Raw genomic sequence first — 26535 nt, 5'->3', positions numbered from 1 at the left:
TCGTTGTACAGTGAATACTTCCTAATTAATTCCGTCTTAATTAATTCAAATTAAATAACAAACAAGTGACAAATTTAACTCCGTTAGCCAGTTAGCCCTCATTAGTTAACACTACCATGTGTAAACGTGAGGAAACAACCTCAATTCAGAAGGATACTTGTCTATGATAGGTACGTGAACATTGAGTTTCCTTGCAAATATCAAGTGAAAAGGGAAATTTTGCTCATTGGGTCCATGAAATGATATTGAGAGACATCTGAAACATCAAGGCATATCAGTATCGAACTAAAGAGCTTGAATAACAACAAATTATGAACGATTTTGCCAAGAGCGAGATGTTACTTCAAGTCAACTGAGACACTGAGTCAGAGTTCGATACAGCGGTGGCTGACTGTACCCCATGTTATCTTGATGGGGAGAATCAAGGCAAATGACACAGCGGTGCCTGACTGTACCCCGTGTGACACAGGTCTCAGACAAGTACCACTTGGGTGAATCATGGAAGCTGAGGTGTAATGCTGTGACACCTAGAAACATACTAAGGTTGCCATACCATCACCTGCAGTAGAGTCAGGCATGTGTATATGGAAATGGGAGAGTTGTGTCTGCACTCAAACAGCAGTATATTGGGGCAGGTGTATACAGAACAGGGAGGGTTGTGTCTACACTCACCTGCAGTATAGTGGGGCAGGTGTGTACAGAACAGAGAAGGTTGTGTCAACACTCACCTGCAGTATAGTGGGGCAGGTATAGTTACAGTTGACGTGCATCGTCATGGAATTGAACATCAGATGTTCAGGTCCAATTGTCCACCCGAGCTTCCAACCTGTAGCACTGAATGTCTTCCCTGCACTGCCGATTGTCAAAGTGCGCTCCCACATACCTGGGAGGGAGGCTGCAAAACAGGGGAGATAATCAGCTATTGTGTGAAAATATCTAAGTAACATCCAAACCAAAACTGCTTCAATAAGGATTGGAAGAGGAATGACTATCAGCCATATTTTAGAACATATATTCCAGTAGGCTCATGCTGTTGATCACTGCATGTCTGGTCCAAACTTGGGTGTTTACAGGCTGCCGTGATACAGCTGAAACATTGCTAATTGAGTTGTTAAACAACAAACAAAGATATAACCATATTGTGTCTGGACAGAGATCTGATATGTGGGCCAGACTGACCTATTTTTGTGTGCTGATGTCCTGGGTAGGTCATCCACTCGTACACTTCGTCCGCCAGGCAGACCACATCGTACTTCTTACACAGGGCTGCAATCACCTCTAGCTCTTCCCGTAGAAACACCTGTATATTGAAAAAAGATCACACTGATCTACTTCTGTCATCCATCCATCCACTCATACACTTCACCCACAACATAGATTCTGCTACACATCGCTGACCCCATCATCAACTTGACTCACTGTCATGGTGTGTACATTGAATAATCTGGTCCTACACAGTTTTTCAAATTTAGGACCAGATAAAGAAAAGGACCAAAGTCCCATATGGCGGTACCTGGGCAACAGCAATTTACAGCACACTTCAAGACCTCGTAAGGATGGGAAAGCCATAATAACTTGGTGCACCTATTTGCTGATCGACATAGATTGATCAAGAGATAGAGAGAAAACATAGCTGTGTGGTTATCTGCACTATATAATAATAATATAGTCATCTTATAAACTTAAGAAAGTAAACATCTGTTGTCATGGCAAACACCTCACCTTTCCCAGTGGGTTGTTTGGTGTATTGACAATGATGATTTTTGTCTTCTCGTTGAACTGACTCTCCAGTTCCTTGGGGTCCAGAGTGAAGTCCCCACTGGATGAGGCCTCGCCAGAACTTCTCTACAATCATATACAATCATCCTCTGTCAATAACGCAGGTCCATACAAACACGTATTGACTTCATTACGTCTGTAATTGTTATATTGCATAATAAAGTACAGTAACCTATGAAGATCCCGCAAATGGAGACCCATCTGGGCCACATCTGGGGAATACCATTTTCTGGTTACTTCCATCCTATTTCTAGCAACTCAAGTCAACCAGACCAAACATTTAGTCAAAGCATTTCTGTCAAAGAGTGTATTATTACTTCTAAACCAATGAATACATTCGTTGCCCTAAGAATTCTTAACTTTGATCGTAGCCAATGTGCTAACAAAGGCCTTAAGAATTTTCTAGGGCTTTGAACATTTTGAAAATAACTACACAAATATGGTATTACACATGAAGCAAGGTCATTAAAATCCAAAACATTTCCAAAACTTACCGGTCGAAGGGGCACAAATCTTGGTGTACCTCCAGCCACTCGCACCATTGGCTCATAGCAGTCAAAGAATGGTTCGATGATGATGACCTGTGTTGTACATAACATATCAAAGCATTCTTCCACGTGTGAGCAGGATTTAAGAAGATTTTAAACAGAACTGATAAACTAGAACCATTTTTTCACCAGTTTATTAATATTCTAAATAATTGGTGAGGCATTCATCCTGCATAACACCATAAACACTAAACATGGACAGGGATTATACATATTTGGTGGGGGGGTGGGGAGAGTGTACATCATTATCAGTATGAAACTGTCAGTCTGCATGGACCAATCTGCAAGATCCTACATATGAAATGTGTGAACTACTTGATTCCTTTCATTTGCTCAAAGTTACTTCTCTGACATTTATTGATATTTAATTGATATTAAGTTAACAATCATTGATATTTGTCGATAGCCAGCCAGATCGCGTGACTTCTACCAGCAATCACATAGTTGAAAAGGGCAATGATCCACACTTGCAACCCGAGAATGGTCAAGGTCCTTAGTCAAGGTCAAGCAGGGGCCAATAGCATGAACATTACACATAATGTCTCTATCAAAATTGTTCACCCACTACAAATTTCTAATCAAATCACACACCTCATCTCCAGGATTAATCATTCCCTGTATCGCACTGAACAGCGCTCCGTATGCTCCAACAGACACCAGCACCTGGGTCATTGGGTCAATGTTTTGTCCAATCAGTGGTGAGTTGATCTTAGCCAAGGCATTCACCAGTCGAGGGTGACCCTGAAGAAACAATAAAGCATACTGTGCAAGTCAGATTATGTGCTTGTAATAAATCTTTTGATTTACTTACAGGACAATATAAAATATTATTTGGGCCTTAGATCACCAACAACCACAACTGAAGCCATAGATCACCACCAACAACAACTGAAGTAATAGATCACCAACAACCACAACTGAGACCATAGATCACCAACAACAACTGAGGCCATAGATTACCACCAACCACAACTGAGGCCATAGATCACCACCAACAACAACTGAAGTAATAGATCACCAACAACCACAACTGAGACCATAGATCACCAACAACAACTGAGGCCATAGATTACCACCAACCACAACTGAGGCCATAGATCACCAACAAGCACAACTGAGGCAACAGATCAACACCACCAACAACTGAAGCCATAGATCACCAACAACCACAACTGAAGCCATAGATCACCAACAACAACAACTGAGGCCATAGATCACCAACAACCACAACTGAGGCCATAGATCAGCACCACCAACAACTGAAGTAACAGATCACCAACAACCACAACTGAAGTAACAGATCACCAACAACCACAACTGAAGCCATAAATCACCAACAACCACAACTGAGGCCATAGATCACCAACAACCACAACTGAAGTAACAGATCACCAACAACCACAACTGAGGCCATAGATCACCAACAACAACTGAGGCCACAGATTACCACCAACCACAACTGAAGCCATAGATCACCAACAACCACAACTGAAGCCATAGATCACCACCACCAACAACTGAGGCCATAGATCACCAACAACCACAACTGAAGCCATAGATCACCAACAACTACAACTGAAGCCATAGATCACCAACAACAACAACTGAGGCCATAGATCACCAACAACCACAACTGAAGCCATAGATCATTAACAACTACAACTGAAGCCATAGATCACCAACAACAACAACTGAGGCCATAGATCACCAACAACCACAACTGAGGCCATAGATCACCACCAACAACAACTGAAGTAATAGATCACCAACAACAACAACTGAGGCCATAGATCACCACCAACCACAACTGAGGCCATAGATCACCACCAACAACAACTGAAGTAATAGATCACCACCAACAACAACTGAGGCCATAGATCACCAACAACAACAACTGAAGCCATAGATCACCAACAACCACAACTGAAGCCATATATCACCACCACCAACAACTGAAGCCATAGATCACCACCACCAACAACTGAAGCCATAGATCACCAACAACCACAATCGAGGCCACTGCACTATAGGCCAATGAGACTTCCAGTAAATGTTACCCATCTTGAACCCATAGCAGCATTTACAACATGCCTTTCTTTGCTGGTGTTGTTTTGTTGTAGTGTTGGTCAGTCCCTTTGTCTCAAAACAGACAGATATAAATTGCAGTCTAACTTGAAAACTAAAAACCATAAAATACTCAATGAAACGCATCACAATCAAAACATAAGACTAATTCTGTTGACTTTTGCAAGAATTTATGCCCTAAAATTAAAAAGAAAAAGTTGTTAAACAAACTATCATTGAAATATTGACACAGTTCACTATTTGTTACGAGGGAGGTGTGCAAAGAAAGGGACAACCCAGGTGTGAGAGAAAGAATGGAAACAACACAACACAGGTAAATAAGTCAATAACTTTGTCAGTACTTGTGCATATGCTTCTCAAACAAATGGCTATCCCTTTCGCTATCAAAGCAAGGGACACCAGAAATGGGCTTTACACTATGTACCCATGTGGGCAGTCAACCTGGATTTTCAGTATGACGAGCCAACACTTTAACCACTAGGCTACCCCACAGCCCCAACTGTTAAAGAACATCAACAATGGAAGGGATGTGTGTTCCAGTATCACCAGGTATTATAGATTAACTCAGCCATAGAAACAATTGAGTACTGGGAGCAGAAGATACTCACGAAGCTGCGGGTGTACTGGCTGAGAGAGAAGTTGTCACTGCGGGCACAAGTCTCCAGTGCTTCCAGGACATACTCAGGAGGCTTGAAGTCTGGGAACCCCTGCAGAAATCATCAGGCACATGCCCATCAATGCAGATATTGAACGCAATCAAACTGATGGCATTACTGAGATACATTATAGCTTGTTCGCTTTATGTGACAGGCCCTTAGGGATGGAGTTTGACCTCTATGTCAGACTATAGACATGAATCTATATCTCTATTTAAAGCTAAGCTTGCCCACTGGCCTTTAGGACAAGAGCTAGACTTACATACTGGGATCCAGAGTTGGAGCTAGACCTGCTGCTGGCCTGTAGATCACAATCTAGACCTGCATATTGTATCCAGACCTTATAACCTTGATTGGGACCAGCATACTGGGATCCAGAGTTGCTGCTGGCCTGTTGATCACAATCTCGACCTGCATATTGTATCCAGACCTGATAACCTTGATATGGACCAGCATACTGGCCTGAAAACCTAGATCCAGGTCTGCTTACTGACCAGAAGACCTGGAACCTGACCTGCATATCGGCTGACGTCCAGGGCCTAGATTTTCAAAGCTCTCGTAAGTGCCATGCGTTAACACTAACTTCGACTATCTTAGTGCTAAGAGAGCTTAAAAAATCTAGGCCCAGGTCTGCATATCAACCTGAAGACCTACATCCAGGTCTACATACTGCCCTGAAGACCTGGATCTGGATCTGCATATTGGCCTGAAGACCTGGATCAAGACCTACATATGGGCCTGTAAACCTAGAGCGAGAGCTGAATTTTGGACTAAAAACATGGATCCAGACCTACATACTGGCATGAAGGCCTGGATCTTTTTCTGCATTTGGGCCTGTAAACATCAAGCCAGATGTGAATATTGGATTGAAGACCAGTATCCAGACCTGCATATTGGCATTAAAAACCTGGAACCAGACCTGTATATTGAAATGAAAACCTGGATCCAGACCTGTATATTGAAATGAAAACCTGGATCCAGACCTGTATATTGAAATGAAAACCTGGATCCAGACCTGTATATTGAAATGAAAACCTGGATCCAGACCTGTATATTGGTATTACCATCCTAACATATCTCACATTCATTATCATGTATTACCAATAGAATGGTTTATGCACTGGTCCCAGCTTGCAATAAACAATAGTTCCAGCTTGCACTAAAAAACAGTCCAGTTACCATGACAACATTAGATATTGAATACTGATATACTGATATACATCACAAATCTAAAGCCACCTAATATCAGTACAGTTATTACGCTGCCTTAGTGTAACACTGCAGTAAGCACAAATGATGTCTCAAAGTAACAGGACGTATAGTCCTGTACGTTTCAGAGGTCTGTATGACCCACTTCAGTCAAAGTCATTGAGAAACATACAATCGGACACTAGGGCTTGAAGGTAATATGTGTCAGTGTGTCTGCAGGATCAGACGCTATTTTTGAACACTGTATGAACATTAGTCAGTGGCCATGAATAATCCTGTTCCTTGATGTGGCAACATGTTGTAAAAGTTTCAAATGATAACTATATAATCTCACATCTGTCAAAAAATACTGAATAACTTTAGTTAAGTCAAATGTGTGTAAGAATGAATGATGCGACAACATGTTACTATTACTATGCCAGTAGTTGATGGCATCAAGCTCGGAGCATGAATGAGGTGGATATGCACCAAGCCGTAGTCTTTACGACTGTAGTTTTTGGCACAGATAATGCACTCATGTCTGGCATCTGTGTGCCCGCTATTTACATGGCGTGTGAGGGTGTCCTTCCGCGAAATTTTGTAGGACAAATTGCACAAGTGTATGGTGTTTTCTCCATGTTGGATGATAGTGACGTCGGCAGTTTGTGATGTCATATTGTGACATCAGGGTTTGTTGTGTATACGTTATCAGGGGCGTTGGTGACTTACCAATGTGATTTCACGTGGCCGAGTGAGTGTCTGCTGTGTTGAGGACTAGGTGCCGTGTTTGTCCATAAGGATTGTGATTGATAGCATCAGAAATAAAGAATAGGTAAGGCTGAAGGGATATTTCAGCCTACAATCCTGTCATTGAGTCCTTCCGGGTGGAATGTATGGAGCTCAAATATCCACTATAATTCAAGAGATCTTCTTTTTTTCGAGGTTGTCTCAGAGTCCAGATTGTCTTTGAGTTGGATTATGATTTGGAATTGTAGATCATTTTTGCCATGATGCTCCGAATTGAAGTGAAGTGTGACAGGTTTGTCACGCTTGTGCGTGATATCAGCATAGTGTTCTCTTAATTGGATTCTGAAGCATCTTTTGGTTTCACCTACATATTGTTTCTTGCAGCATTTGCAAGTGAAGCGGTATACTACATTACGGGATTGGCACATGTAGCTTCCGTGTTTTGAAGGCCTTTTTGGTAACGGAACTGGTGAAAGTGTCATTGTTGTTTGATATTTTGCAGATTTTGCAATTCGCTTTGTCGCATGACAATGCCATTGTCAGAAAACGCTGGCACCTGTTAAGTGGCTCAGACATCTGCCAAGACACTTTCCCCTCACCACATATTGCTGCTTACCGCAAAAATAAAACTCTTAAGGATCGCTTAGTCAAAGCCACTTTGACCTATCCGAGACAACTACCACAAATCAGTGGACAAACAGTCAATTTCGTCGACAATATGTGCGACAAAGCGAATTGCAAAATCTGCAAAATCTTACTTTTCGATAATGCCTGTGGGTCATGCTATGTCCTGCACGTAAAATACCCTGGAATGAAGGTCTTGAAGGAACTGGACTTACCTGACCTAGGTTGAGAGCTTTACATTCTGTTGCTAGCTTCCCGAACTCCACCCTGGAAGACACATTACAAGAGTGGGAAGTAGATTCACTTTTCAACAACGAAAGTATTTAACATTTCACATTGTGATCCATATAATATACTGGACAAAATAAGTTAAGGATATTGGCTATTTTTAATTGATATTTTAACAGTGTGTCAGTGAATAGACAGATTATTATTCATAATTTCAAAATATACATTTATCCTTAACTATATTTGTCCAGTATACTTTAATTTTATCAGATAATGCTTAACTTTTTTGTTGAGCATATATGTGTTTAAGTTTGTGTATGTGTGTGTAAGAGAGAGAGAGAGAGGGTGTGTGTGCTCGAAGGCAAGAGAGAGAGAGAAAGAGAGAATGTGTGTGCTTGTAGACTAAATGTTCACATGAGTGTAAGAGTAGTGAGTGAGTGAGTTGAGTTATACGCTGCGCTCAGCAATATTCCAGCTATATGGCGGCGGTCTGTAAATAATTGAGTCTGGACCAGACAATCCAGTGCTCAACAACATGAGCATCAATCTGCGCAATTCTGAACCGATGACGTGTCAACCAAGACAGCAAGCCTGACCACGCGATCCCATTAGTCGCCTCTTACGACAAGCATAGTCAGCTTTTATGGCAAGCATGGGTTGCTGAAGGCCTATTCTACCCCAGGACTCTATCTGTCTGTCTGTGTGTGTGTGTGTGTGTGTGTGTGTGCATGTGTGCGTGTGTGTGTGCGTGTGCGTGTGCGTGTGTTTTACAGGTAGCAACTGTGGACATTGCTACCTATACATACTCTTCAACAGATGATGTTAGGTGTGTGTCTACATGTGTACGTGAGGCTATGGTCAGTTGGGCTCATGAGCTCTCTGTCTGTCTGTCTGTCTGTGTGTCTGTCTCTCTCTCTCTCTGTGTTTTAAAGGTAGCAAACAGGGACACGGATATCTATACACACCTTTCAACTGAGGACTAACACAGAACTTGGGGCGTCCCCGGTGTTCATGACCCTTTCAAGACTGGAAAATGTATTTTTACTTGAAACTGTATCTTGTCTTGCTTGCATGTAAAATTTCACCAACGCCTGCACACTTTTCATAAATAGCATTGTTCAAACTTTCGCGCCTATACACACATGTCCCCACTTACATTGGATGGCATGGATTAGCACTGTCAGACATGAAGGAAGATCAGTTCCTGCTCCATAAAAGTAAATTATTTGTAGATATAGTTTTTGCAGTGTAAGTGTGTCGGTAATTCATTAAGAAGTCGAGAATAATGTTTTTCATCTTTGCTTGCCTGTACTAATGATAGTACTGTAAACTGTCTTATTTCCATGCCTTTTCATTGTCGGGAGTGGTCACTAACCCTTTTCGCGTCTTCTTATTTTCCAGTCACTGAATGTTTTTACACGACACACAGGTTTTATAAAATAAATAAATATTTGCGTAGTGACCTAGAAACAAATGTAATTGATTTCAAAACTAATCCTTTTTCATTGGGTGGTTAGAGCAATGTTCGCAAAAATTAAATGGTCATGAAAATTTGGCTGTTAACAGTATCTAACAGATATGTATTAAATTAAGCTATTACATCACATTATCATCTTCTTCTTGATAACCAACAATACAGTATCAAAAATGATTGTAGGTTACAGTATGAAGCGATATGTTCAGGCTCAGTTTAGTCCCTGGTTTTTATGCAGTAAGAAAGACTTGTGAAGGCAATGTTGTAATTTGATACACTACACCGTGCCCAACTTGCTAGCGGAAAATTACTTCCATATAAATAATTATGTAAAGCAGTTCAAAGAAGCACAAAACTGAACTTGAACAGATAAAAGAAGAAGAAATGAGAGGAATATCAAAGAGAAATAGTTTTCTCTGTTATGAGGAGGGTGAAAAACCAACAAAATATTTTTGTCACTTCGAAAACAGAAACTATACTAACGATTCTATTAATAAACTTTGGTCAAGCAACAATGAGGACTGACAGTGATTCTATACTGAATGAAGTAAAATCCTTCTATAAAAAACTTTATTCTGCTGATAAACAAGAAGGAAAATACTTTACCGCCCTAGATCACATTGAAACCCCTATGCTCAATGATGAATTAAGAAGCAGTTTGGAAAAAGAATAAGACATGAACAAAATTTCCTATGCAGTCAAGAATATGAAAAATAGCAAAAGCCCCAGAATTGATGCATTCCCAGTTGACTTCTATAAATTCTTTTGGAAGGAATTCAAAGTATGGATTTTTAGATTTGTCAATAATATTTCAGAAAAAAATCAAATGTCAATAACTTTAAAAAGAGGAGTAATAACTTGCATACCTAAACCTAACAGAGATAAAACACTTTTGAAAAATTGGAGACCTATTACTTTATTGAATGCACTTTATAAAATTGTTAGCACTTGTATCACTAACCGTCTAAAGAAAACCCTAGATTCCCTAGTACATGCTAACCAAACAGGTTTTATTCCAGGTAGAACGTTTAGTGAAAACACAAGATTATTCTATGACGTAATGTTTGAAACCAACAAAAGAAATATCCCAGGTCTAATTCACTCGTTGGATAAACATACTTACATACGAAACAACATCATGTATCATCCAACATGGTAAACTCGCTGATTTTTTCATAAATGAACATGGATGTGTGGCCGGGATGATTTTATTACTTCTGTATAAATGTTTTAGAAACGTGTTTTAATCTATTTTGTTTCTCTTGCATCAAGTACATGTACAAGCTAGATAACACAAGTAGCATAGTTAGAATACTTTGACAATAGGTTCAACCCAGCACTTACATAACTATTAACTCTTCAACAGCCAGCTTCAATCTTATGCCAAGCGCACTGCATTGTCTGCCTTTTTTCCTATCTCTCCATTATGTAAGTCATGTTGCCCACAGTTCAACTTTTTCTGATCAAGCAGTGGTAAGATAAGAGTGTTACAAGTCAGAGGTCCAATACTTTGCTCAGCAAATAGTTTGGCTTTTTGTGGACCGAGTGGCTGAGGACTTCACCTCTGCTTATATATATAAGGTCAGTTTGTGTTTTGTTCTCATATTTATGTATATATAGATATGCCGGTGTATAGCTATATAAGAATTAAATGCATTAAGCTAATGCATTGATAGGATATATTTCTCTGCTGAACCAACAAATTAACTTGCAATTTATGGTGTGTTATTGAAATTCATATTTAGTGTGTAAGTATATTTATATGTGCGGATATTAGAATGGCTTTTAAGGTTATAGTTTCACTTCTAATCCATGAACTTATGACCTATAGATTTATTGCCATATTTCCTCATAGTTCATAGTTGTGTAACATTTATAGGATATCCTGATTGGACACTGGCAACGCTATGAACTGCCCGCTCATTGCCACACAGTGGTAAGTTAGCTGTACATATTGTATATATATTGGCTGCAGATCTTAAAGTTTGATTGTAATGTGTCAGCCTTGTAGACATATTGTTTATTCTCAAGAAAATAATCTTTTGCAGTTTAACTGTAGTGACTATTCCATTTCTATGTTATTCAGGCATAATTTGTGATATTGTGTGATATGGCTGGTACAAGCAATTTATCCCATGTATGGTAATAGTATATTTATATAATATTCACAGAACTGGAAAACACTGACTGGGCTTGCTTAATAAAGTGCATACTGTCAGCTCACCATCAAGTAGCTGTTCCGTGTTATTTATACAACTGGAACCTCGTCCGCTACTACATTTTTGGTGAGCTGATAAGCTCAAGGACAAGACATTCGCAATATGACGGAGGACGATTGGAGGAGGGTACAGTCCCAAGATCGAACGCTCAGGCCATGGATTGATTGTGTCAGGGCTGGTCGGAAACCCCAACGAGAAACAGTGCCACCAAGCAAAGCCAACTCATCAATCTTCAAGATCTTCGACCATTTTGTTATGGAGAATGGAGTTCTGTACAGGAACACGTGTGTAGGAGAAGAGAAGAGAAGGCAACTTGTACTCCCGGCATCCCATGTGGAAATGGCTTTATTTGGATGTCATAATGAAGTGGGTCATCCAGGACGGGACCGGACCCTGTCCTTACTTAGAGACAGATTTTTCTGGCCTGGTATGCTGAAAGATACAGAAGAATGGATCCATACCTGTGGAAGATGTCTTAGAAGGAAGTCCCCTACCAACGCCAGAGCTCCGCTAGTAAGCATACAAACGACACAGCCGTTGGAATTAGTGTGTATGGACTTTTTATCTCTAGAATCATCACGAGGTTATGACAGCATTTTGGTCATCACGGACCATTTCACCAGATATGCCATGGCAATACCCACAAGGAATCAAACAGCAAGGACCACTGCTGAAGCATTTTATAACCACTTTGTTCAGCATTACGGTATGCCACAAAGACTTCACACAGATCAGGGTGCAAACTTTGAAGGCAAGCTAGTGAAGGAACTCTGCGACATTTTAAAGATCAAGAAATCCAGGACCACACCTTATCATCCGATGGGCAATGGCTTATGTGAGAGGTTCGAACAGACCACCGATGGACTTCTTTAAACTAAAGGCAATCCATGGTTTGGGACGTGCTATGGATTTTTGTACGCAACGTCCTGTTGATAAACACACAGTTAACACAGACATATCAGGACTTGTAGGAAGTTCTTCAGAAGTGGAAGTGACCATCCATGGAGTGAAAACCAGAGCGTTGCTGGATACTGGGGCCACAGTTTCAACTCTAAGCGAGTCTTTCCATCAAGAGCATTTATCTCACATTCCAATTATATCACTACAAAATATCCTGAATGTTGAATGTGCAGATGGTCAGTCCTTACCTTATTTAGGTTATGTTGAAGTGCCACTCTTCTTAACAGGCATGTCCCCAACCGAGCAGCATGGAATATTCTTAGTTGTACCAGACAGCAACTATAACCAGTCTGTTCCTGTTCTGATTGGAACTAACATTTTGAACACATTGTTAGATAAGTGTAAAGACCTACATGGAGAAAGGTTCCTGCAGATTGCTAATCTCTTTACTCCATGGTACTTAGCCTTTAGGTGCCTTCTAATCAGGGAAAAAGAACTGGTAAAACAGAAGAATAAACTAGCTGTTGTGAAATGTGCTGAGACTAAGAGGATCATTGTGCAGCCAAACAGTCAAGTGAAAGTTCATGGATATCTCTACAAACCTCTGAACTATCATTCATCATGTGGAGTTCTTTGTGCAACTTCATTATCAGCTGTACCAGACGACCTCGAGATTGCTCCTAGTTTAGTATCTTACTCAAGGGCGCAAAAGATGGGAGTTAATGTATACATCTCCAACGTTACAACTCGAACGGTATCCATATCACCCCAGGCAATACTTTGTGAGATTCAGCCTGTCAGTATAGAAGATATACCTGAGTCATCTACATCTAGTGCAGATTCCTTGATTAATCAGATGGATTTCAAGGAAGCAGCCGTGACTCCAGAACAGCTGTCTCAGGGCAAAAGGGTGATCCGTGACAACCTGGACATTTTCTCAACTGGAGATACTGATGTTGGACACACAGACAAGGTACTTCACAGGATTGAACTTAGTGATGAGCGACCATTCAAACAACGACACCGACGCATTCCTCCGCCCATGTACCAGGAAGTGAGAGACCATTTAGAACAGCTTTTACTTTGTGGAATTATTCGTAAGTCTTATTCTCCCTGGTCATCCAATGTAGTACTTGTTCGCAAACGAAATGGTAAGCTGAGGATGTGTGTAGATTTTCGCGAGCTGAATAACAGGACCATTAAAGACAGTTATTCGCTACCAAGAGTTGACGAGATGTTTGACGCTCTGGCTGGCTCAAAGTTTTTCTCCACTCTGGACATGAAATCTGGGTACCATCAAGTTGAACTATGTGAAGAACATAAAGAGAGAACTGCGTTTACAGTGGGACCTCTCGGATTCTACGAGTATAACAGGATGCCTTTTGGTCTTTGCAACAGCCCTGCTACATATCAAAGATTAATGAATGAATGTTTTGATGGCTTGCATTTGAAAATCTGTCTGATCTACCTCGACGATATCATTGTGTTCTCAGAAACCTATGAGGAGCACTTAAACCGTCTCACTACAGTGTTTCAAAGAATACGAGAAAATGGACTAAAGTTAACTGCGGACAAGTGTGCTTATTTTAAGGAAAGAATAAAGTTCCTTGGTCATGTTGTATCATCCAAAGGTATTGAAGCAGATCCTGATAAAGTCCAGCGCATCATTGATTGGCCACGACCAACGTCTCCAGAACAAGTCCGTCAGTTTCTTGGCTTTGCGGGTTATTATCGCAAGTTTGTAAAGGATTTCGCAAAGATTTCCAGACCCTTGTCTTGTCTTATGCCACCTCCAAAGCAAGTCAAAAGGAAGATTGCACAAAGTCAATCTTGGTCATGGGGTCCAGAGCAAGAGTCGGCTTTCCAACATTTGAAGCAGCTGCTGTCCTCACCTCCTGTACTGGGTTATCCTGACTACTCAAAGAAGTTTGAATTACATACTGACGCCAGTACTCATGGACTTGGTGCTGTTCTGTACCAAGAGATGGAGACCGGGAGGAAACAAGTCATATGCTATGGTAGTCGTGGGTTAAACAAGTCTGAACAGAATTACTCAGCTCATCGCCTTGAGTTCTTAGCTTTAAAGTGGGCAGTCACAGAAAAATTCAAGGACTACTTATATGGGAATGCATTTACAGTCTTCACTGACAACAACCCATTGACCTACGTTCTCACCACCGCTAAGCTGGATGCAACAGGTCATCGCTGGTTAGCTGCATTATCAGCATATAACTTCGACATCGTTTATCGTCCAGGACAAAGCAATGTAGACGCGGATGCTTTATCGAGATTACCCAGACTAACAGAGGAGGGAGACACAGGAACATCTGAGGTATCTGCAGAATCAGTCACAGCCATCTGCCACACTATCTATGCGCAGCCATTTGTGGAATCCCTTAGCCTCTCTGCGGATGTGGTGGACGTGGAAATAGATCAAGGACAAGACATTCGCAATATGACGGAGGACGATTGGAGGAGGGTACAGTCCCAAGATCGAACGCTCAGGCCATGGATTGATTGTGTCAGGGCTGGTCGGAAACCCCAACGAGAAACAGTGCCACCAAGCAAAGCCAACTCATCAATCTTCAAGATCTTCGACCATTTTGTTATGGAGAATGGAGTTCTGTACAGGAACACGCGTGTAGGAGAAGAGAAGAGAAGGCAACTTGTACTCCCGGCATCCCATGTGGAAATGGCTTTATTTGGATGTCATAATGAAGTGGGTCATCCAGGACGGGACCGGACCCTGTCCTTACTTAGAGACAGATTTTTCTGGCCTGGTATGCTGAAAGATACAGAAGAATGGATCCATACCTGTGGAAGATGTCTTAGAAGGAAGTCCCCTACCAACGCCAGAGCTCCGCTAGTAAGCATACAAACGACACAGCCGTTGGAATTAGTGTGTATGGACTTTTTATCTCTAGAATCATCACGAGGTTATGACAGCATTTTGGTCATCACGGACCATTTCACCAGATATGCCATGGCAATACCCACAAGGAATCAAACAGCAAGGACCACTGCTGAAGCATTTTATAACCACTTTGTTCAGCATTACGGTATGCCACAAAGACTTCACACAGATCAGGGTGCAAACTTTGAAGGCAAGCTAGTGAAGGAACTCTGCGACATTTTAAAGATCAAGAAATCCAGGACCACACCTTATCATCCGATGGGCAATGGCTTATGTGAGAGGTTCAACAGGACACTGTGTGATATGCTTGGGACTCTTGCACCCGATCAGAAGAAAGACTGGAAGAATCATGTTGGACCACTCGTTCATGCTTATAATTGTATACGTCATGAATCCACAGGCCAGAGTCCCTTCTTCCTGATGTTCGGACGTGAACCAAGGCTTCCCATTGACCTGGCATTTGGGATTGAGCATAACCGAGAGAAGAAGTCCTTGTTTCAGTACACCAGGTCTCTAAAGGAACGACTTCGACAAGCATATCAACGAGCTGCTGAAGCATCTAAAACCTCTAAAGAGCATCAAAAGTCCAACTATGACATGAAAGTAAGAGGAGCTACTTTGGATGTAGGAGACAGAGTCTTGGTTAAGATCTTAGCCTTTGAAGGGAAGCATAAACTTTCCGATCGTTGGGAGGAGGATGTATATGTAGTTCTCAAGCAGCCAAATCCTACCATTCCAGTTTTTGTGGTCCAGAAGGAGAACACTGAAGGAAGGAAAAGAACATTACACCGGAACCATCTTTTACCCATTGGCACCATCTCCAGACCAGATGTTCTATCTAGACCGGTTCCTGCTCCACGACAAAATAAAAGGACACGAAGGGAAATGCAGCGAACAGATGACAACTTGAGTGGGGTGACAGAAGTTTCCGAGGAGAGGGAATGGTGTATAGTACCTGATCAGACATGTCAGAAGACAGCAGAGGATCATGACTCAACAGCCGTGAATAGTGAAGCTGCTGCCTGGATGGAGAATTCTGCCCAATTAGTAACTGGTGACGATCAAGGACCTACTGTGGCAGAGGGATCTTCTTCTGGTGGTGACGACCACTCGTCAGGATTGATAGAAGAGCAGACTGACACAGAAGAAAATCCAGATACAGAGCTCGGTCATGAGCAGAACCTATCTGAGGCTCCAGCGGCACTCAGAATAGAGGATGATCAGGAGCTGTTAGGGGCAACTGACGAAGTGGCAAGGCCACATGCTGCCAGACGTTCCAGAAGACCTACTCGGAAACCACCTTGGATGACATCAGGGGAGTACCTGATGAGTCAACAGATTCCAGACCAGGACAGGGAGAGGAGATCTCGAACCATCCAGGAACTCGCTTCCAGTGGAGTATTGGAACATTTATCTCGTGCTTTCATTTCGATTGTGGATGGTAGCATTTAATGACGAGGACGTCATTGATTGGGAGGGGGAAGTATGTGGCCGGGATGATTTTATTACTTCTGTATAAATGTTTTAGAAACGTGTTTTAATCTATTTTGTTTCTCTTGCATCAAGTACATGTACAAGCTAGATAACACAAGTAGCATAGTTAGAATACTTTGACAATAGGTTCAACCCAGCACTTACATAACTATTAACTCTTCAACAGCCAGCTTCAATCTTATGCCAAGCGCACTGCATTGTCTGCCTTTTTTCCTATCTCTCCATTATGTAAGTCATGTTGCCCACAGTTCAACTTTTTCTGATCAAGCAGTGGTAAGATAAGAGTGTTACAAGTCAGAGGTCCAATACTTTGCTCAGCAAATAGTTTGGCTTTTTGTGGACCGAGTGGCTGAGGACTTCACCTCTGCTTATATATATAAGGTCAGTTTGTGTTTTGTTCTCATATTTATGTATATATAGATATGCCGGTGTATAGCTATATAAGAATTAAATGCATTAAGCTAATGCATTGATAGGATATATTTCTCTGCTGAACCAACAAATTAACTTGCAATTTATGGTGTGTTATTGAAATTCATATTTAGTGTGTAAGTATATTTATATGTGCGGATATTAGAATGGCTTTTAAGGTTATAGTTTCACTTCTAATCCATGAACTTATGACCTATAGATTTATTGCCATATTTCCTCATAGTTCATAGTTGTGTAACATTTATAGGATATCCTGATTGGACACTGGCAACGCTATGAACTGCCCGCTCATTGCCACACAGTGGTAAGTTAGCTGTACATATTGTATATATATTGGCTGCAGATCTTAAAGTTTGATTGTAATGTGTCAGCCTTGTAGACATATTGTTTATTCTCAAGAAAATAATCTTTTGCAGTTTAACTGTAGTGACTATTCCATTTCTATGTTATTCAGGCATAATTTGTGATATTGTGTGATATGGCTGGTACAAGCAATTTATCCCATGTATGGTAATAGTATATTTATATAATATTCACAGAACTGGAAAACACTGACTGGGCTTGCTTAATAAAGTGCATACTGTCAGCTCACCATCAAGTAGCTGTTCCGTGTTATTTATACAACTGGAACCTCGTCCGCTACTACAGATGCAAGCAAGGGGACCCTCTGTCACCATATCTCTTTATTTTTGTTGCTGAAATACTTGGTTGTATGATTAGAAATAATGAGAACGTAAAAGGTATTGTTACTGACAATAATGAGTATAAATTAAACCAATATGCTGACGACACAGAACTATATCTAGACGGAAATGAACAAAGCTTAAAGGCTGCTATTGATGAAATTAATATATTTTATAAAATGTCAGGACTTACAACAAATATTGATAAGACAAAAGCAATATGGATTGGAACAAAGAGAAATAGCATGGACATATTATGTAAAGACATTAAGATAGAATGGCAACATGGTGTGTTTGAAGTCTTGGGAATTAAATTCAACACCGATCTTAACAGTCTGTGGATAATCAATACAAGAAAAAGATTAGACGAGATAAATAAATAGACTGCTGTCACAATGGAGGAAAAGACACTTGACACTGATCGGTAAAACTACTGTCAAAAAAACTTTGGCTTTGTCAAAACCTGTTCATATATTCAGTACTTTGCCTAATCCTCCTAAAGACTTCATTACTTCATTGGAGAACATCTTTTTTAAATTCATATGGAATGACAAACCTGATAAAATCCAAAGGACCAATTTGAAAAGAGTACACAAAAATGGTGGTTTAAGGATAGTTGACATTGTAAGTTTTTGTGACGCTTTGAAACTAGCTAACCCGAGATCTTACTGTAGAAAAACAGCAGTTGAAAATCCCTGTAATATTCCTTTCGATGTCATTTTAAAAGCTGGTGCAAATGTTGACCAAATAACGCACATTGACAACCGTTATTGGAGGGAAGTTTTGAAAGCATGGAACAATTATTGTAAAATGAGTCATGTGAGTTCTGATAATATTTACAAAATCCTAGCCCAACCACTATGGTTTAACCATAAATTCAGAAACCCAACACATTACAATAAACACTGGGCAAGTAACAACATTCTTTCAAATAAGGACCTATGTGACAATATCGGATTTTTGTCATTTGACAGACTGAAGGAAATCTGTAACATTAAAGGCACGTACCTGGACTATTTGCATGTCTTGAATATACTTCCTGATTCTTGGAAATATAATATTAGACACTCTAGAAATATCCCAGTTTTTGATTTACTCATAACTGAGTGTCACTGGAATTTATTGAAATCATGCAAAGGAGCTAGAATTTTTTATGACGCCTTGATTTCCGATCAAGATTTACCTAAAATCTGTCTTAAATGGCAAAAATCTTTTGGTAATATTACTTTTGATTGGAATCAGATTTTTATCACTTATCGAAATGGTTTGAAAGATTTTAAACTACTTTATTTTCAATACAAGTTTTTACATGGTATTATCTACACTAATGAACTATTTAATATGAAACTGGTTGACAATACTGTTTGCTGTTTTTGTAATGAGCTGAATGAGAATAATTGTCATGTTCATTGGGAATGTAGAGTAACATAAACATTCTAGAATGAACTTGAAGCCTGGATGAATGATCGTACTGAGAATACACTTAAAATAACAAAATATCTCATTTGGTTTGGAACATTATACACAGACAGATTATTAAATCATATTATTCTTTCTGCCAAAAAGTATATTTATTCATGTTGGATAATCAATATATTCCAAAACTTCAAAAGTTCATATTTATCTTGAGAGAAATTATCAATGTAGAAAAGTTCATTGCGATAAAACATAATAGTCTCCAAAGTCATTACAGAAAGTAGAGATCTATATTCTCAACTTAACAACAAAATTTGTCCCGTAGATGCGTCCAGGGTATAGTGGAGACTTATCGGAATGTATACCCTGGAGATATCGAGGATGACCGCTGACAGCTGTAATCTGCACTGTAAACACAATTTCATCAACCGAGACTAAGTCTCGGTTGACGAAATACATGCTATATAAACACACAATAATCACAAATAAACAAATTGTGATACATATACATAGCCAAAATACTGCATACGACGTATATATAGTTAAGGGACCAAAACAGTTGAAAAACTTATCGCCGTAGTGGAGATTCCAGTTAACTCCAGCCGCCCTCATCAGGTGATAAGGAGAGAGTGACAAGCATGGTCGGTCAGCTGACCGTTTGTGAGGGAAAGGGGGAGGCTACATGTCGGTGAGTGTATTTTACGTCCGCTTCTTTTAGAAGGGAACTTCAATGGATTTCAGGTGTTCCACTACCTTCACCAGGAAGAGGAGACAAGCAATTAAACTTGAGTCAGGATAAGGAAAAATATATGTATTCATAGGTTATATCCCAAATATCTACACATACTTACCCCAATGTGACATAAATGATATTGTATCTCCATACATTTACACTGGTCAGCGAAAGTTAATATGCTGTGTCTATATACGAACATATTTATGACAAACAATCTGAGAGCTTCTACTAACACACTTATTTTAGGATTATGGTTCATCACTATTATCAAACTAAGCTGCATTGACAGAGAAATTAGGAATTCTATTCAACTGGGAAAACAGGTCTAAATGTCATTGTTTTTTCAGCAACATTGTGATGATAATGAGTTAATAACTAAACGATAACTAAACATAGTTCCGACAACATACTTACTAGTGGCGTTTGGGTTCCTGTATGCAAGATGCACCGGTCAAAAGCATCATATTATTATGTTTTGCATAAGTACAGTTTGTCTTGAGCTGTCATAATTTAGCTTTGAAATATCCTGTCATCCATGCACGGTTATGTTTAACCTATTTCTCTTAACCTTGCTTTAAAAAAGGCGATTGATCTACTTAAAATATTGCGTAAACACTGAAATGGTTTAGAGCAAGAAGTGTTGCCACAGTGCACAAAGCTCTGTCAAAGTTGGGGCTCTGTTGTGTATGGAGCAGCACTAGGAAAGTACCCTGAAATTACCTCAATTGCTAAGAAGGTATGTAAAAATATTAGTACAAAGACAGGTGTTTTAGACTGTTAATTCTGTCTCATTGTTAGGTATCCATCAAGAAGATAGTTGTTTACTAAATATTACTTGTGTGAGTAACAAACTGCTGTTGTTCAATTTCAAAAGCCCTCGAGCTGACTAAATAGTTTTTTGTCAAGCAACTATGATAAAGTAATAGAAATGGCAAATTGACTTGCAGTGTTGGCGCTTTGCCGACTGTGGGAACATCAGGCAGAAGGCAGAAAGTATACTGTGCACATCCAGAAAGACATTAGAAAGATGGGAGATGAAGGCATTTCAGGTAAGTGTGAGTTTTCTGAAATTTTGAATAATAAAAAATCATTGTTTGATAATGTTTGTGATAAACTGTTCAGAACCTGAACCGAAAAGTTAAACATTAAAGCATGTCTATTTCACTTTTCAAAGACATGCAGGTTTCATGAAATACTGATTTTCTAGGTGTGATATTTGTCATATGTCAACAAAAATATATGTCTTCAGAAACATTCAACAAACCAAAATACCGGAAGCTAATGGAAGCAACCATGATACCATGTATATGCATGAAATCTAGGTATACTAAACATAGTATATCCTCTATCTGTAGACATAAAGGATGATATGACGAAAACAGACAATACATGGGACCATCCTTATAGGATGATGTTTTTCATACATAACTGTAGATATTTATTCCTTTCTTATGCAATATTAGTCCATGTATTAGGCTTTTTGTTCAGTTTCTACATGTGAAAGGGGCAGATAGAATACATTATTGGAAATGAGACACTGACTTCTTCAAAATAACACGAAGACAATTCAAAATTTTGTCGGACTTATGCACAGAGACTAGATGGTGCTTCCGCTCTTGAAGTTAATCTCAAACGCCAAAGTTCAAGTCCCAGACTGGTCACCTGCCTTCTACTTTAAAGGACCACTAAACTCAATTTTGGTACTCTTTTTATCACTGCATATGAAAGACTTTTGGTTAGTCATAAACGAAACACAATTTTTTTTTTTAAAAAAAACTTGTGGTTAATTAATACCAAGCGCTTAAGAGTTGCTAAAAAGCCATCTGCTTCTCTCTCGCCCGCAAACGAAACTGCAGACAGGTTATGTAACTCTGTCGCCAGAGCCCTACAGTGATGTCATAGAATGAATGATTTCCAGTTAAATGTATAGAGAATGTGTAGGAAGCTCGTCATTTTGCTGATTTCTCGACGTCACCAAAGACATGCCGAATTGTTATGTTACCGTCAATTGTTCCTTTGTGTCACTACGCACAGATTTCCACCAGAGTAGTTTGTGCTTAAATTGGTTGTTAGTGTGTGCAAAGTGTGCTTTGTGGAAGCCTGTGGTATATACTAAATCGGATAGTTCGCCCCTACCACGCTTTCAGGATAGAAAATGGAGTTCAAGTTTCATCGAGTTTATAAAATCAAGACTGCTTACTACACATTGCTGACCAAAAGGATTCTGCACGGATATAACGATAAGGCTTTCTTCCTCGGAAACGAGGTTGTGGTCGAAGTGACAATATTATCGTAAGTAATATTATACTGACCCCTTATACTGACCGATTCCAAGAGTGAAATTGTTATGTTATAAGCAATGTCATGTAGAATCCTAATGTCCATCATTAAAATACATATTTTACTACCAGTAGAAAGTAATTTTGATTTTGTAAGTCGGTGAAAACAAACTTAAATAGCATTCATCCCAGGGAGCCGCCATTTTTGAAAATCGTGAAGTCACGGGTTAAAGTCCGTTAGAATTATTGAGATTATGATTTGTTCTCATCAAGTTAGAAAATCAAAACTACTTTTTACTGGTAGCTAAATATGCATTTGAATCATGGCCAAAAGGATTTTGCATGACACAACTTTTCACATAAGGACTTCTTCCAAGGAAGTAAGGTGGGGGTCGAAGTGACATTTATATTGCAAGCAATGTTATATTGACCTCCACCTCACTTCCAAGAGTGAAATTGTTATGTTATAAGCAATGTCATGCAAAATCCTATTGTCCATCAATAAAATACATATTTTACTACCAGTAGAAAGTAAATGTCCTTTTGTAAGTCGGTGAAAACAAACTTAAATAGCATTCATCCCAGGGAGCCGCCATTTTTGAAAATCGTGACGTCAAATCCATTTGAATTAATGAGATTATGTATGGTTTGTTCTCATCAAGTTAGAAAATCAAAGCTACATAAATATGTATTTGAATCATTACCAAAAGGAGTTTGCATGACACAACCTGTAACATAACCTAAGCGAGGGTGGGGTCGAAGTGAAAATATAGAGCGATAAATTTCTTCACTTGCTAAATTTACTTGGTTTGTAACGTTCACTCACCAGTATGTAGATACTTGTCAATGTACATCTTTATACTTGGTAAATTTACTTGGTTTGTAATGTTCACTCACCAGTATGTAGATACTTGTCAATGTACGTCTTTATACTTGATCTCATAATCCTAATTACTTTTAAATAACTTATAAAAAACTTATATAATCACACTTGTATGCATTTTGAAACTTCATAAAAAGAAGCGATCTGCGAATGTATAAGAGGAATGTAATATGTAGACATTTCATAGTTTTCCTATATGAATCAGAATTCGCACGCACGCCCTAGTGTATGTCGTCTGCATCATTATACTTAACGACGAAAACAATGATTCCGTTGAAAGCTATGACAACTTATTAAAAACAAAAATGCAAATATTAAAATTAAAGTTACAGGGGCAATGTCAGGCTATTACCTTCTTCGAGGAATGTATCCATCAATATGCACAAAAACAAGTGATATATAATTCATCTGCAGATTTCCCAAGTGATGTGTCTTTTAACAGTCTAATATACGAAAACGTGATGTATCTTTTCAGGTTTTTCACATTGCTGTATAGTTTCATTGGTTACCCAAGATAGCACACTTGGCAACTAATTGCATAATGTGCGTCATTCTTTTTAAAAAGTTATTTAGTTAGTCAATAAAGAGCAATCAATCAATGTATTGGCGGTTAATCCTTTGAAAGAAGGGTGTTGTTTTACACAGACACAGACACAACAGAGTGTATTCAGTATAGATTAGTAAATGTACATACATAAACACTACCTTCTGACAAATCCCCCATTTAAATTCCCATAAAACTAATTAATCAATCAGCGTGTTATCAGTTAATCCTTTGATCAATCCAGACAAAAGAAATGCCAAATGGGGGCCTTTGTCGGGTAATCTAAGTGGCGTTACCTCTTATAAATTCATTAACTGAGCATCAAGTGAATGATGACAAATAACATGTAGGTTTATACCACCTAACACGGATTACAACCTAGCGACACCAAGTGATTTTGACAGAATCGTCTATGAAAACAAGGGTTGTAACTCGAAAACTAGGCAAAGCAGGAGACAAAACTAAATGATAGTAGATTGTGAGAACACATAGCTTTCATTTCTCTCAACAGTTTTCGCGATTTCAGGTTTGTACAAACCTGTAAAAGAAATAGTTTAATCCCTGAATTGTAGATGAATACTGCACAGACCCTCATTTCTATACCCACTATTACGTCACGGAGTCGTGCCGCTCTGATTGGTTGAAATTTTGTTTGTGGCTGAGAATTGTGCACTGTTGACAAAAAAGTCGATTTAAGGTAATTAAAGATCGAAATGAGCAGTTTTAATGACGGGGTTTCATTTATAACAATGTCAGCAAGTGATTTTGCATTTGTACCCTATTAGAGTATATGTGGCCTTTAAAAGCTATTTCATCTTTCCCACCTAAAATCTTAATTAATTTGAAACATATCCATTGATAGCATTCTGTAAGCATTTCTCGACACATCTGAACTGCAACTGTAAACCATCTCATTCCTTGTATTTCCAATAACTTCTACAATGTGTCCAGATGTCAATCTTTAGGAAACATAAGTGAGTTATAAGTGATTAACTTCTCCTATCTTGAACACCTAGTTCCGTCTGTGGGACACGTCCTCTCTACACAAGTACAGTCATAGTGACCAGCCAGTACATTATTTCTATATTCCCATTTACATTGATTCTTACAGATACAATCACAATTTCATGCATAATATTAAGCAATACAATACATTTGGTATATTTTGCTAGTAAACCATATTCTGACATTTACCTGATGAAGGGGCAAGAAGTTGCCCAGGAATGTCGTCTTGTAAATACTAAGAAGTTGTATATCCATATCATATATTTAGATATTGTTATTGCATTAAGATTTTATATTTTTCTCTATCATTATATCATATAATTAATGCTTGTACTAGTTGATGCTACATCTGTGCATCAAAAGCTCAAAAGGGATTCAGTCAGACACATGGCTCATTACAGGCACAGGGTAAAAAGACATCATCCTGGCTTATTGGCATAGCGTAGTCACTTGTTTCATGGTTTGTTTGAACTCCTATTTTATTCCTTAAATGGTCGGTCACAAGTAAAGGTTTCATAATACACGTTTCTGTTTAAACTGGATTAATATGTTCGATATATATTTAGAAGTTCTTCAAAACCTGATATCAATTTGCGTGTTAGTTTTTTGTACCAGGACGAACCCTTTGAATGTGGAGGTAAATCTTGCATTGCAAGGAAACCATTCCATGATGTTCTGATAAATATATTACCCTTTATGTGATTGGCTGCTCGATACTATTATGCATCCTGACAGTGAATGCTTTATGCAACTAATAATAGTAATATCGAATTGTTGCCTGCTATACTAGATACTGTGTACTAATGACAGCATCCAAAATGTTTGTAATGTACTTTACATTTAATTAACCAGCATGGATTTGATAGTTATCATGGTACTTCACAGGGACAAGGTGATCCAAAAGAAATACTGTAAATTGACAAAGTTCTCCGTCGTGAATGTTTTGCGAGATAAACAACCCAGTCAATTGTACGTCTTGTTTGTTTTGCGAGTCCACCTCCTGTAAAACCAAGTGGAATTGTTCACAATATATAATTTGTAAAAAGCACACCTCCCAACAACAATAGCGATGTACATACACACACGCTGCCCACCATGACTGATCACGTGATTTACCAGTGTAAGTGGGGATTACAGTCATAATGAAAAGATCAAAGGGTGCTTATGCACACATGCCTTGACATACGTAGTTCATTGTCTTAACTCAGTAATTAATTATTAACTCAGTGTCACATTGTTTGTTTTAAACATCCGGTCGGCCAGTGCTCCTTGGAGAAATTGACAATCTCGTCAAAGATCACATGATAGGCATTCGGAATAGTGGGGGAATCATCAACTTTTCCATTGTTATTGCTGCTGCAAAGGGGATAATAACTCACGAAAACAGATCTCTTCTAGCTGAGAATGGTGGCCCTATTAATTTGAATAAATCATGGGCAGAGTCGTTTCTGAATCGATTAGGGTTTGTGAAAAGGAAGGGTACAAAGGCTGCGAGAAAACTCCCGGACGATTTCAAGAAACAAAAGGACCAGTTTATTTCTGGAGTGGGTGATATGGTCACAGAGTACAACATTCCCCCAGAACTTGTGATCAACTTTGACCAAACAGGGGTTAAGATCGTTCCAGTCTCCAACTGGACACTGGCGACACAGGGGTCGAAACAAGTAGAGATCGTAGGTCTTGAAGACAAGCGGGAGGTGA

General features: G+C 39.2%; 1 protein-coding gene across 1 annotated transcript in view; it reads right to left on the bottom strand.

The window, feature by feature from the left end:
- The window catches only part of LOC137273215 (kynurenine aminotransferase-like), a 53498-nt gene that overhangs the window by 5793 nt on the left and 21170 nt on the right, over window positions 1-26535 (bottom strand). The window contains exons 4-10 of the mRNA XM_067805718.1: window positions 7843-7894; window positions 5021-5119; window positions 2919-3068; window positions 2274-2360; window positions 1723-1845; window positions 1180-1300; window positions 729-895 (exon numbers count right to left, since the gene is read on the bottom strand). Of these exons, the coding sequence (XP_067661819.1) occupies window positions 729-895; window positions 1180-1300; window positions 1723-1845; window positions 2274-2360; window positions 2919-3068; window positions 5021-5119; window positions 7843-7894 (799 nt within the window). The remainder of the gene's footprint in view (window positions 1-728; window positions 896-1179; window positions 1301-1722; window positions 1846-2273; window positions 2361-2918; window positions 3069-5020; window positions 5120-7842; window positions 7895-26535) is intronic.

The sequence above is a fragment of the Haliotis asinina genome, chromosome 2, assembly GCF_037392515.1.
Source record: "Haliotis asinina isolate JCU_RB_2024 chromosome 2, JCU_Hal_asi_v2, whole genome shotgun sequence".
NCBI classification, from domain to species: Eukaryota; Metazoa; Mollusca; class Gastropoda; order Lepetellida; family Haliotidae; genus Haliotis; species Haliotis asinina.
Note: the sequence above shows the minus strand (reverse complement) of the source record. Positions and strands in the feature narration are given on the sequence as shown.